This window comes from Sceloporus undulatus, chromosome 5 (genome assembly GCF_019175285.1).
Source record: "Sceloporus undulatus isolate JIND9_A2432 ecotype Alabama chromosome 5, SceUnd_v1.1, whole genome shotgun sequence".
NCBI lineage: Eukaryota > Metazoa > Chordata > Lepidosauria > Squamata > Phrynosomatidae > Sceloporus > Sceloporus undulatus.
In genome coordinates, this window is record NC_056526.1 from 44,566,497 (window position 1) to 44,580,361 (window position 13,865).

The following is a 13,865-nucleotide window of genomic DNA, read 5'->3' on the forward strand; positions in this document are numbered from 1 at the left end:
CTCAAAGAAAATGATAGAAGTTCTGTAGATGCTCTTAAACTGTAAGGGACTTTGTTACATATTTCTGTTATTAACCATGGAACAGATTGATTGTCTAGCTGCTGTCCTTCAGTTTCCCCACAAACACACACACAAATTCACGAACTGCACCAGAATGAAATTGGCAGGAAATGCATGGGTCTCTTACCTTGTTGGTCTGTGACATGCATATTACTACTCATGCTATAGAGTATGATTTCATTGTACAGCGTATAGAAGTAAAGCCATATAATTGTAGATCAGACAGTTGCTTGAAAATATGTAAGGCTAAAACCTGTGACATAGGTGTGAGTGCACATGTAGTCCTACACCTCAACATTTGTAAGTTTCTGGAAATAAGTTAGATTTTTGAGCATTGAGCTAAATATAGTCACAAAGTCCCCATGACTGGGAACTCAGGCCTGTTACAGACTGCCAAAATAAAGCTGCTTTGGGTCTCTTTGGAGGTATGCTGTTTAAATGATGCATGGGTCCTAAGAATCCAGAAGCTGCACCAAAGCTGCACTCCAGTTGCTTAGGAATGGAGTGTGGCTTGGCGCGGCCTTCCGGACTCTTAGGACCCAGGATCATTTAAAGAATCAGCTTTATTTTGGCAGTCTGTAACAGGCCTCAGTCTTACCAGCCCATGGGGGATCTATAGCAGTTACAAAGCCCCCTTTAGACCTTCATGCTCAATGGGCAAAGGTCTACATTAGTTTTGGGTGCTTGGGGATATGGGAGATGGGTGAGGCTCACATGCAGTCATGTAGATTAAATCACCTTATAACAGTCCCTGTAGCAGCAGCCCCAATAATGCAATAAGGAGAGACCAATAATGCAGTCTTTTATAAAGCGAATGGGTCCTACCTACTGCAGAACAAGGCACTCCAACATAATTTAAAGTACAAAAGGGTGATAGCTTAGAATAGATTGTTGTTAGAAAATCCATTTCTCCTTCCAGCTACTGTAGGAATTGCATCTAAATTCAAAGAAAACAGTGGAATGCAAAGAGGATGATGATGATGTCTTAGGTCCTGTCTGCACTGACACATGGCAGCCCAGAGTATCCTAGCCCCAGAGCTGCCTTGACTTTCCCCATTGCAAACGCAAAGCATTACAAAGCCGATCAATGCTCAACAGCTGGTCGCATGTGTGTCCCCCTGAGTTGCCTGATGTATCTGCTGTGGGTCACTTCACTCTGAGGTCAAAACAAGGCACTCAGCCTCACATGGCTAGGCACCTGACTAACTGCGAGTAACTGGTCCCAACAGTGGACACTTCAGGTGGTAGAATGGGACACATTTCAGTCACCCAGCATCAGAATGGAGGGCTTTGGATCTTCTGGGAACATCTAGAGCAAAGGGTGTTGCATTTAAATCTGTGTTAAGGGTGTCATACCCTGGTTCTGGCGCTGAGTAGGCTGGTTGTTAACTAGTCTGTTCATAGCAGAACCAGGGCTTGGATCGTGCATTGTCCAGTCTCCTCACCAAGAGGGTGGAGGATGCTTTATTTAGCCCAGGCAGATGTGGCCATAGGCTCTATATGAAAAGGCTGGGTGCTTTAACCCTGCAAGTACTAGCACTACAATGTCCCTGCTCATGTGTTGTTCACATGGCCACCCCCATTTTCACCCTTACAGCATGTGTTCAGGCATACGTCTGAGCAGAAGTAAATCTAAATGCTGCTTCCCAGTTCTTTAATGTGCAAATGCAGGAGACACCTGAACAAAAGACTGTACTTTGCACTCAACTGCTTGTAGGTTTGAATAAAAATTTGAAGGTAGGGAGCCAGTGTGGTGTAGTGGACAACACTGGACTACAATTCTGGAGATCAGGGTTTGATTCCCATTCTGCCATGGAAACCCACTGGGTGACCTTGGATGAGTCACACACTCTCAGCGTCAGAAAACCCCATGATAAGGTAGTTGTAAGCTGGGAATTATCTGAAGGCACACAACAACAACAAGGAGGTTTAAAAGAAAAATAGTCCATTGATACAATTTTTAAAAAGCTCCTATGCAGGATAGACTGAATGTTTAGATTAAAAATTAAACGGGAAGAAGGCTTAAATGACCCCATCCTTGTGTGCTGTTCCCTGTTCTGACTGAATTTTAGCTGCAAGCCAGTTCTTTCATGCACTGTGCGGTTTGACCCTCTGGAGTTTAATTGTTAACACATTGTTATGTGTTTCCAGTTGTTGTTTTTGTGATACGTGTTTCACAATTTACATGTTATACCAATAGTGCAGCCCTGGTAGGGACAGCTTATCAGTATCAGCATATCAGCTTATTGACATATTTGTAATGCTCAAATATTAAAGTATTTGACAGAAATTTATCACAGCTGAGGATAAAATCCCATAATGCTGTGCACCAGTTTTTGGACTAGGTGAGAGGGAAAAAACTCTTTAAGGTTAAGATCTGCCTATATATACACAAACAGTTTCTAAGAATCATGTTATTTTTAGGGCAACTCAAGAAGCAAAAGCTAAAATGGAAGTCATGGCAGAAGTCAAGTCAGCAATGAATGAAGTATTCTCTCTCAAAAGGTGAGTTCTTTATTTAATTTCTTTTGCAAAACATGGTTTGCTTATGAGAAATAGATCCAGGTTTGTCTAGGTTAATGTTGACTATTTTGCTTATGATTTAAAGAAAATAAATGCTTGAGTAGTGGCATTTGCAATGCTTAAAATGGACAAAATTCAGCAATATTTTTTGAGGAGGAGGATATAAAGTTTGCTAATTGACCAAAAATGCATGGGATAGCGACCTAAGTAAAAGTGTTCAGTCAATGTCAGTTCATAAAAATAAGCATGGGTATAAGAGGAAAAAAAACTATAGGAAGTTGTAGTCACAACAAGCCTGTTACATTATTAAGTATATTTAATTTTGCTTCCGTAATTTGTGATGGGATGCTTCAGGACAGACATTGTGTGTGGGAAAGTTCTTGGATCAATATTTTATCTGGTTTTATCTCAAGTGATAAAATACCATTTCAATGTTTTAATGCTTTCTAGGGATAATATTATAGTCCAAATGGTAATATGGAACAAACATGAATCTGCAATTGAACAAGTCTTATTCGTTAACTTTTCCATTACAGTAATGCCAATTTATTTGCTTTATATTATCTAGAGATGATATTTTCCAAAAATATGTGTACTTGCTGGTTTATTGGTTTTGATCTTTTAATGCCTGCAGCGAAATTACAGAAACTGAAGATCTTCTGAAACTCTATGTATCCTATGAAACTTTTTTGCTGAGTATCTCTCCCAAAGAGTGGCAAGAAAAGCAGTTAGCAAAAAAGAAAAAGAAGAAGAAAGAGAAGAAAAGCGGCCTTTCAAAATCTTATATTTCTGTTCCTACTCAAGAGAAACACAAACTAACATCAGCCTCTTTCTTATTACATCACAGAATACGTAAGCATGGATTTCCCCCCCAAAAAATTGCATGATAGTAATTTAAATCATGCCATCCTGTGTAATTGTGGCATCTTCAGTTCACAATTAGAATCAGGAATAATGGCTTATGTCAAATCTAGACAAGACAGTAACACAAGAGTCATAGTTAGTACTTCTGTGTTTGCCTCACTTATTCAATGGAGGTTGGGGGAGGATTTAATTTTTAATTAGCAAAAGGATTGGTGTAATGATGTCTTCCATCTTACATTGCTCTTGGTTTTTTTTTAATAATTCATGATTATTGTTATTTTATTTTTTGCTTCTCAGCCCACCAAGGATCCCAACATGATGCATAACAGATAAAATCATTATTTGAAAACAGATTAAATCACCTTTAAAAACATTTTCTAAAAAAAAATTCAATATTATTTGAGAGCAAGTTAAAATAATCCCAAAAGCCAATCTTAAAACTAGTCTTAAGGTCGAAAAGGTTAGTCCAAAACACAGTGCATAAATGATTCAGTTTGCGACTGCTTTAATGGCCCTGACTCAATGCTAAGGAATTCTGGGAATTGTAGTTTTGTGAGACATTTAGCCTTCTCTGTCAGAGCTCTGGTGTCACAATAAACTACAGTTCCCAGGATTCCATAGCATTGAGCCAGGGCAGTTAAAGCGGTTTCAAACTGGATTATTTCTGCAGTGTGTTTTGGACCTCTATTACAGTCTTGGCTGTCTGCTGGAAAAACAATGGAGCCAGGCTATCTTGTGAATGATTTGTTGTTGCTATTTATTGCTTGGTTATTCCCAGGATAATGGCTCTTTAATCGCGATGTGTATGAAAATCTTAATTGCAATCACACAATTTTCATGGGATAATCACTGCTTAAACCCCCGAATTTCCCCATGCGATAAAGCCCAAAGACATCACAGTCCTAAGCTGGCAAGCCCTGAGCAGGGCAGTTGATGGCTTTGGATCTTAGAGGTCTTTCACCCATAGGGTCACCATTGGTTGAAGTCACTATGACAGCAAACAACAACAGCAAGTGTCAGGACAGTTCTTATGTTGTGAGGAATTTCAGTCATTCCACCACTTCCTCACCCCATGCCTGGAAGAAATTACATTTCCTTCAAATGAGATCAACCTACAGAGACAACCAGAGTACATCACTTTTGCTTTGTTGCATTGTAGTTTGTCAAAAAAACAACATAGAACTCATACTCAATATATGTTAGCATAAATGTGTTTTTAGACTTTATATGGACTAACAAGTGTGGGGGGAAGGCTGTGATTCACTTTAGGGCAGTATTTACTTTACAGCAGTAGTCTGGAAAATAACCCACCATATTATTGAGGTATAGCTGTAATTTTGAATTGTTTGCTCTGCCAGTATCTTTGCATCAGTATGACATGTTGTCCCAGGTCTTTGTGGGTGGCAGACTGCTTTGGATTTCATAAGCTCATCTGTATGAGTTTGCTAGTTGAAATTGTTAGTTCTTTACAAGCCTGTGATTCTATGTTGTTTGAACTGTATCTTTAGACAAATGGGCCCATGGCAAAGCGCAACCACCTGTGAAAGGGCTACAACCTGGCAAGAAATCAATAACTGGGAGATCAGCCTCTGTGATTGTTCCTCCTCAAGAAGAGAAGAAGAAAAGCATACACAGCCCAGGTAGGAGAGAGGAGTCAAATGATGGGAGGGCAATCTGTATGCAGATACATTTGGCTGCTGCAGAAGTTCATGTTGACAAGAACTTGCAATGACATCTGAAAAACACTGCATCTGTGGTGTGACTAGAGTTAGTCTATCTCTTTTCATGTGTTTATGTGTCTCAAAGTTAATGGCCAACCCCCTGCAAAGAAAGAAATCTAGCCTGTTTAAAAACCTCTGACAAAGGGGAGATCACTACTTTTTAAGACAGCCTGTTCTACAGTAGAACAAGAGCTCTTATCATCATGTTCTTTGTGGTGTTCCTTCCTTGTAATGTGAGTCCTTTATCTCCTCCCTGGAGCAGCAGCTTTCTCCATCTTCTACAAGGCAGCCCTTAAAATATTTTAGACAATACATACATAGTCTCCTATGCTCATATGTAATAGGATTTTACCTCTCTGAACAGCAGACCCTTATGCCATATCAGAAGCTGTTTTTTGAAAATCCCTTGTCTTTCAGGAGCACGTTGCTGTGTGTGATGCTGCTCAAGAAATGTTAAGTCCAACCTCCTGCTAGTTGCAAATACCATGCTGTGCATGTTCTTTAGATTCTGACCATCAAAGCAATAAATGTTCAGCTTGCTGATTTTAATAATACCTGAAAGATGCTGGTAGACATAAGTGGTTCAGTCTGTTTAATCATATTGGATATGGTAAGCTAAAGAAATTTCATAACCAATGTAGGCTGCTTTTGTACCCCATTGTACACCATTGTAGTACTCCTAGATTGTGTGGCCTCTTCACTCCCAACACAGTGATGTTGATTTGTTATATTTGATTATCTTGAATGTAGGGTATTAGAAAGATAAGATAGCTCAGTAGATATTTAATACAGATGTAGTAACCCCTGTGGCTCATATGATACTGTGTTGTTAATCTTCAAAGTAGGTGATTATAGCTTTTTTAGAAAGTCATCAAGAGCAGCACTGGGCCGCCGAATATCCTTGGAAGGGAAAAAGTATTTAACAGAAAGGTAAAACACAATACTTTTAACATTTCTTTGTTTTCAAGTTGAAAATGCCAAGAAACAGAAGCTCAGGGCCCCCTTAGACATGAAAAAGTAATTGTACAGTTCTGCAGACATCAGAGTTGCTATGAAACTGTGGTGTCTGATAGGAATAGCAATAGCTCTTTACTTTTCTGTACCGCTTCATAGTGAATTAAGCACTCTCTAAGTGGTTTACAGTGTGTTAGCCAACTGCCTCAAACAAGCTGTGTACTCATTTTACCAATCTACCTAAGGATGGAAGGCTGAGTCAACCTGGAGCACTGTGAGATTGAACTCACAACATTGTGACTGCAGCACCATCTGATAAAATTTAAAATTTAGCAATAATGCCTGCATTATGTACCAGCAGATTTATATTCAGCTAACTTATGGAAGATCAAAAATTCACTGCAATTTTTATATAAATTAAAGTAAACTGTATTCAGACCTTCAACTCCTTGCCCATAGAGGTTAATAGCAGGAGTTCCTTCTTGCCAAATTAATGCCCATCACTAAGTATGAGACCTGTATTATTATTGTTATTATTTAATGTTAGACAGTGAGTTAGCAAGCTTGCAAGCATAAACACAAATCTAAATTAATGTTTCCTTTATAACAGCAATGAAAGTGAAAGAAGTATGTCTCTATCTTCAGAAGAGGATTTTTCCTTGGATGATATACATAGTGATGAGGTAATGACTTCCTCTTTATTAAATACCAAAGTATCTTACAAAAATAAGGTTCTTCTTTCTTCTAATTTAAATTACACAGTATCATCAGAACCTCTGGAGCAAATCTTCTGCTAAAATGTTGCTGCAATTTTTCGTATACATACTTTTCATCAGCATTTTTTGCTTATGTTTATTTCATCCCTCTATTGAGAATCTACATGCCATATCTAGAAAGTATCTGTCATAGTCCATATATCCTTAGATCATTTTAATCTTATCTTCAATTTTGCCATACTGAGTAATCCACTGTACTTAAAATCTGTGACATCCGCAATTGCAGATTCCTCCAAATGCCCACAAACTGAATATAGCATAAAGATCAGCTGTGTTTTACCAAACATGCTGTAATAGTAGCACAAAAGTGGACATTGATTTCTATTTTAATGGTGAAACCAAAACAAACAAACAAACAAACAAACAAGCTTCATTTATATACTGCCTAAGCAGTGTCTAGCAGTTTACAACTGTAAGCTAATTTGCCCCCAACAATCTGGGTACTGATTTTAGCAACCTCAGAAGGATGCAAGCCTGAGTCAAGCTAGAGCCCTTTTGCTGGTCTTGAACTTGCAACCTTGTGGTTTTGAGTGAGTGGCTGCGGTACAGGCGTTTAACCACTGCACCACTGCCTTGCCCTGACTCACATCTGCTATGCCCCATTTATTTACAGCTACACAGATTGATTTTAAAATGCCATTTATTCAATACTAATATTCATCTGGTACTCAGCCCAGATATTGCCACTTTTCTAACTGATCAAAGCATGTGTTCACGTGATTATTTCTAGTGACAACAGGCACATTCAGTTGCTTTTGAAGAAAACTAAGGAGCAAATCAGACTTTGCTCCGTATCTGATAGTTAGCCTTTCCACAGCAAATGCTCTAAAATGTGAAGGGGAAGGAAATACTTATTTGAAAACATGTTGTGGACTATTGCTAGGACGTTTGAGTCGATTGTAATTCCCCAGGGCATGTTACACATCATACCCCTGTCCTACAGTGGTATCCCTGAGATACCTAGTATACAAGCAGCAGGTCTTTCTTCTGCATTATATGACCAGTTTTATTAAATACTTCTGCTTGTTATTAATTCAATAGCAAGGCAAGCGCAACTTTTCATAAGTATTACAGCACTACATATAGAATACAGTACTACACATAGCTTTTTTTCATCCTTCACTTTGGTATGGTTGTTTTCAGTTTTATAAAAAAAAATGTGTGCAGCAGATCTACAACTACATTGATATGGCTAATCTTCCAGGAAATAACACCCTGTCTCTGACATTAGGAACCAGAGATCTATTTCAAAGACCCAAAAGAGTTATTACAGATATACAGACATCTTGAGGAACAAAATCTTTCTCTGTTTCAAAACATTCAAGAAATTAGTGGCACATTGGAAGATGGACATCAGAAAAATCAAGCTGTTCAACAGCAAATGTAAGTTTATTTATTATTTAGTCATTGAATAGATTCTTATGCTGCCTTGCACTGCCCTCAGTAGATGGCTGAGAAAATTACAAAACATATGAAAAGGCAATCAATTTTTTTAAAGTAACATAAGCCAGAGTTGTTTCCCCTCTCCCAGCAGCAAATATAACAATTGTGTCTTTAAAAAGTGACAAGTCCACACAGATCTCCATGGGATGTAGAGCCACTGATGAAGAAGCCATGTTGAGTACCTGTGAACCTAATACAGGTAGCTAATAGGCCACAGAGTATGGCTTATCTGTGTGTAGGTGGTGTTTCAACTAATGTGATCTCAAACCATTTGATGGTTTAGATGTCAAAGCTAGCACCTTGAGCTGAGCCTGGCCAACACAGAATAGCTGTGATATGATTGTAACAACTAGGGCTCACAAAGCAAACTAACTAGTGCATTCTGTATCAGTTTCAGTTATTCAGTCATCATCAAGAACAGTCCCAAGTATGAGAGAGCATATTCAATTACTTACACTAAATGTAGCCAAGGGATGTCTCACTATGGCTAAAGACACAGTCGTGAAACTGGCCTTGGGTGCTAGTTGTTTATGTCACAACTATTAGCATTACATTCAGTGGTATATGGGAATTACGATTTACAAGTAACATTAGTGCAAAAAAGCATTACTAAGGATTCTGTATGGCAATAGCGACACTAGGGGGTGCAGGGGGTGCAGACTGCGCCACATGACACCACTGAAGGAGGTGACACCACAGAATGGGGGGGTGACACCTGCTGAGTGCCCCCCACCTCTCTGCCACACATCACAGTGCATGCAGGGAAGGAAAGGGCCCGGTTCCTCCCTGTCCCTGCCCTGTGTGGCTTTACTTTAGAATAAAGGCACACGGGACAGGGAAGAAGAGGGCCCGGTTCCCCTCTGTCCCTGCCCCACGCAGCTTTACTCTGAAGTAAAGCCACACAGGGCAGGGAGTTGGGAGTGTGTCCTTTTGGCTCTGACCCATGCCCAACCACCCACACCGAGTGACACCCTGCTGCGGGGCACTATTACTGTATGGTGTGAAATGGGAGGAAGTTAATGGCAGAATGACACCATGAGTTACTGCACTGGGTGACACCAACCCTAGGGATGCCATTGTTACACAGTACCAAGTCCAAAAGCATTCAGAGACTGTACCCTGTCCTTTGGTTCAACCACAGGCAGGTCCAGATCTGAATGCTTACCAGATTTCACAAGACGCCAGCATTTTTGTCTAATCCAAATTGTGTTTCATCTTGTGAATGCTTATCCATCCTGATACTGCTCCCATAATAATGGCACAGGATAGCTTACTGCTGGGGGAATGGGGTGGGGCAGACACACATGTTGCTGCTGTTCCTTATCTCAGCGTACACAAATTTCCATGGCCTCACCTATAATACTTTGCTTTGAGAAAACATCCTATGTGAGTGAGGCCTTCCTTTTTGTCCGCAGACCTCACAGCAGAATGTGGATACTGTGACCACAACATTGCCCCATGTCTTCCACAGATTATTTTACTGTGTCTGCCTGATAAAGAACTCCCTGAAACTGAAAGCCAGCACGATATATTTTGTGCCTTTTGGATGGCCTTAAATGTATCACCACAAGATAGGTGTTTAATTTTGCTTTGTTTTATGGCCAACATAGCAACCCCTACAGCACAGCTAATTTACAGAACAATTTTGAACAGACTTAACATTTTTAAATGCAGGGAGCAAAGAATAAAGAGCCTCGTAGATGAAAAAGAAGCTCTTAAAGCAGCTTGCACCAAAGAAGAAGCCAAAAGCTCAGAACTTGAATTAAAAGCCAAATTATTTGCTACAAGAGACTATAATTCAGCAGCCATGGTAAGCTAGTGTGTATCAATCATCTTTATAATAATGACATGACTTTCATAGGGATATGTTGCATTAAGATAATAGCTGAGACAGAGGCATAATGATTCCTAGCTCTGTGACTTCATTATAAGGCTTGACTCAGCATGTCTGTGGGAAATGGCACAAAGAAACCAGTCCTGATATCACGCCTGGTATTGCTCAAAGAAATGGTGGTATAGCAGGTATATATTGAGAGGTCCAAAGAGAGCATCCTAAGAGGCCACAGAAAACTCTGGGTCTGTTTCCGCTACACAAATGTTACCACCCAAAACAATAACCACAGTGATAGGATACCGCCAAGTCTTGGACAGCTTCTAAAAAGTGTAAATAGTGTAGTCCTATTGCTGGGTGTTGCCCTTTTTGTTTTTGTTATTTTTAAAACTTTTAACAAATATAATACAACAACTATAAATTCATTGTTTACAAACAGTTCATCATAACACAGCAGTCAAACACAATTATCAGTTCTTTCTCCAGACAGTGAAATGGCTAACTTGTCTTTAGACAAACAATGGTTTCTTACTTTCTTACTTGCAGTGAGAAATTATATCAATCAGTTTTAAGACTGCCCCCCCCCCCAAAGATGTAGGCATAGAGGAGGGTTCCAGATATTCTGGCTGAAATTCTGTTGATGACATATGAGCACATAACACTGCCTGTGTCCTTTTTTGTACGTTGCAAAAGAGGCATTCAGTACCACCTTTGCAGTGTGTAACATCTTCCTGCAGCTTTCATATGCTGGGATGTGTTCCCATGGCCATTTACTAGCAAGAAAGAAGAATGGCAGGAAGCACCAAGGCAGCAAATGGCTATAGTTCAGCATCCAGGACAACAAAGGTCAAATCACCTTCCTGGATCTCCAACTACTTTCTGGAAATCCATAACAGTGATATTAGCTCCCTTCTCACAGCTGCAGAACTGCAGCCCACTGCTGCCCAGACTCTTGTTAACTTTCCCCAGTCAATAAATGGCCATGGCAACCCACCTTGGCGTGTGGAAGCTGTCTTCTGGGGTGGGAGAGCTGTTGAATAGCATGAGTGGTGTTACATTCTGCCTGCATGGTCCAAGATGTTGGCCTATATACCCAGATCCTGCACCAGTCGAACCACTTTTACCTTTTTCCAACATCACAACTGTAACACCAGGAGATCAAGAGTCATGGTGTTTTTTTTCTCTGTGAGCATGGCAGAATAGATTCTTCAGATTTGTTGATTGGATTGATTTGATATATATGCCACCCCTCTTCATAACAGTCCAGGGAAGTTAAAAATCTTACAAGAAATGCATACTTAAAAATAACAAATTGTCAGAACTTAAAATTACATGACTAAAATTACAAAAATCTAAACATAGATTACAAACATTTAATAAAAACACCTTAAAACAATACACACAGCAATAGCTTAAAGAAATAAATTGGCTGCATTATTCCCCAAAAATAATGGTCTATGAGACCTTCAAACCTTCCCCAGCTGACTTTAAAATCCAAGTAGATTCCATTCTCCTATGGGCCCCGAATGCTGTCACAATGACTAAAGGATTAAACTATGGACATAATTGTGCTTACAACTTTATTTGACTTACTATCTTGACTTTCAACTGCTATATATTGCTTGTTATCTGAATCTGTGGGCTAAATCTAATGTTAAGCCCACCCAGAATAAATTATTGAAATGAGTGGAACGTTTGGTCACAATTACCATAACTTGGTTGATTTCAGTGGGGCTATTTGAGGTGCTGCTATCATTAGATTTAACCTTGCATATACTGTTAGTCCTCCATATCCACGGATTCAACCATCCACAATTTGATATTTACAATTATATATAAATTCAAAAAAAGCTTGATTTTGCCATTGTATATAAGAGACACCATGTTACTATGCCATTGTATTTAATGGGATTTGAGCATCCACAGATTTTGGTATCCAGAGGGTCCTGGATCCAAAGCCCAGTGGATATCAAAGGCTGTAGTATTCAGTCAAAATTGTACTGATTTGCCTGGTCCACTGAATGAACATCATCACTGTACTTCCATTTTTTATATTTTTAACAAGGTTTCAATTGTATACTGAATTATATATATATATATATATATATAGAGAGAGAGAGAGAGAGAGAGAGAGAGAGAGAGAGAGTTCATCTTTTAATATTTTTTGTAAGCTTTTGTGCATGTTTTTGAGTATAATGTTGTTGCTGATATGTTTATTTATATCCCGCCTTCTTCCCAGTACAGGGACTCAAGGCGGCTTGTATCTGTTGTAGCTTAATCTTGATGTTATGTAGAGATGTTCTAGCACCTTTGAGACTAACTGAAAGAAAGAAATTGGCAGCATGAGCTTTCGTAGACTTAAATCTGCTTCCTCAGATGCATTTGGACTGATGTCTGATGTTCTTTGTTAAGGATAAAACGCTGAATACACTTACTAAAAAAGTGGCAGAAGTATACAAAACTTGCTGTGGACCAGATGAAGTGTCCAGCCTGAGTCCATTTCAGATGCTGAAAGTAATAGAAATCCGGGTGTCGGAACTCTGTGAGATGTTGGAAACACTTCCAAAAGAATACATGGAAACTGTTGAAGCCACTGAAAAACTCAGGGCAAAAGAAAGAAGACAGAGGTAATTTTAATACCAATGTGTATAACCCAAGTCTGGCAGATATATACAGTTGTTCGTTCTTATCCACAGGGGGATCCATTCCAGATAAAAAATGCAGGACCTCAAGTCCCATTGTTTACTATGGCAGTGCAGCATGTGCGCAGCCATTAGTGTGGCTGCCTGCATGCAGCTCTATTAAAAACAGGGCTTGCCATCTGCAGAAGCACAAATCTGGAGATGACAAGCCCGCAGATAACAAGAGCCCACTCTATTTGTATGAATAAATGGGATTGTTTTACTCCAACAACATTCTAATAGATTCTTTGAATTTTAAAAATGCTCGTTTCTTTAATCTGTGAAGGGTTCGTGAAGATAAACTGAAAGAACTGAAAAGGATTCAGGAAGAGCGGGTAAGGAATGCTCTTGAAAGAGCAATTGCAGCACCAAAGAAAAGGGTAAGTAGCACTGATTTTTAAAATGCCTTGAACAGTTCATAGCTATCAGCACACATATTTTTAGTGTATATAATCCTCTTAGTGGTGATGTAATACCATACTGCACAGCTGTTTTTGTAATCAGTCTGTGCTACCAACCAGTTGCTAAAATCACTAGTTAACTTTGGGGCAGTATACTCTATTCACTTAAGAAAAGCCATGTCTCATACTAAGTCAACCCACAGTACAGTTCAGCACTGTTGTTGTCTGTGCCTTCACATCGTTTGACTTGCAGCAACCCTAAAGCAAACCTATCACATGATTTTCTTGGCAAGATTTGTCCAGAGGAGATTTGCCTTTGCCTTTTTTTGTAGCTGAGAAAGTGTGACTTGCCCAGTCAATCCAAGAGTTTCCATGGCTGAGCAGAGATTCAAACTCTGGCCTTCCAATGCTCAAACCAACACAGTGGTTGAACTCTTATAGAATCATAGAGTTGGAAGAGACAGCAAGGGCAATTCAGTCCAACCCCCTGCCATGCAGGAACTCTCAGTCAAAGCATCCCCGACAGATGGCCATCCAACTTTTGTTAAAGACCTCTAAGGAGGGAGACTCCACTACTGTACACTCCGAGGGTTTGTTCCACTGTCCAACAG

General features: G+C 39.5%; 1 protein-coding gene across 1 annotated transcript in view; it reads left to right on the forward strand.

The window, feature by feature from the left end:
* Nucleotides 1–13,865, forward strand: part of CCDC38 (coiled-coil domain containing 38) — a 26,770-nt gene that overhangs the window by 9,893 nt on the left and 3,012 nt on the right. Inside the window, 10 exon segments of the mRNA XM_042468606.1 lie at nt 1–41; nt 2,485–2,565; nt 3,218–3,435; nt 4,956–5,087; nt 6,011–6,098; nt 6,733–6,805; nt 8,130–8,281; nt 10,016–10,151; nt 12,585–12,799; nt 13,140–13,233. The exon segment at nt 1–41 is cut by the window's left edge and continues 9 nt beyond it. Coding sequence (XP_042324540.1) covers nt 1–41; nt 2,485–2,565; nt 3,218–3,435; nt 4,956–5,087; nt 6,011–6,098; nt 6,733–6,805; nt 8,130–8,281; nt 10,016–10,151; nt 12,585–12,799; nt 13,140–13,233 — 1,230 coding nt within the window.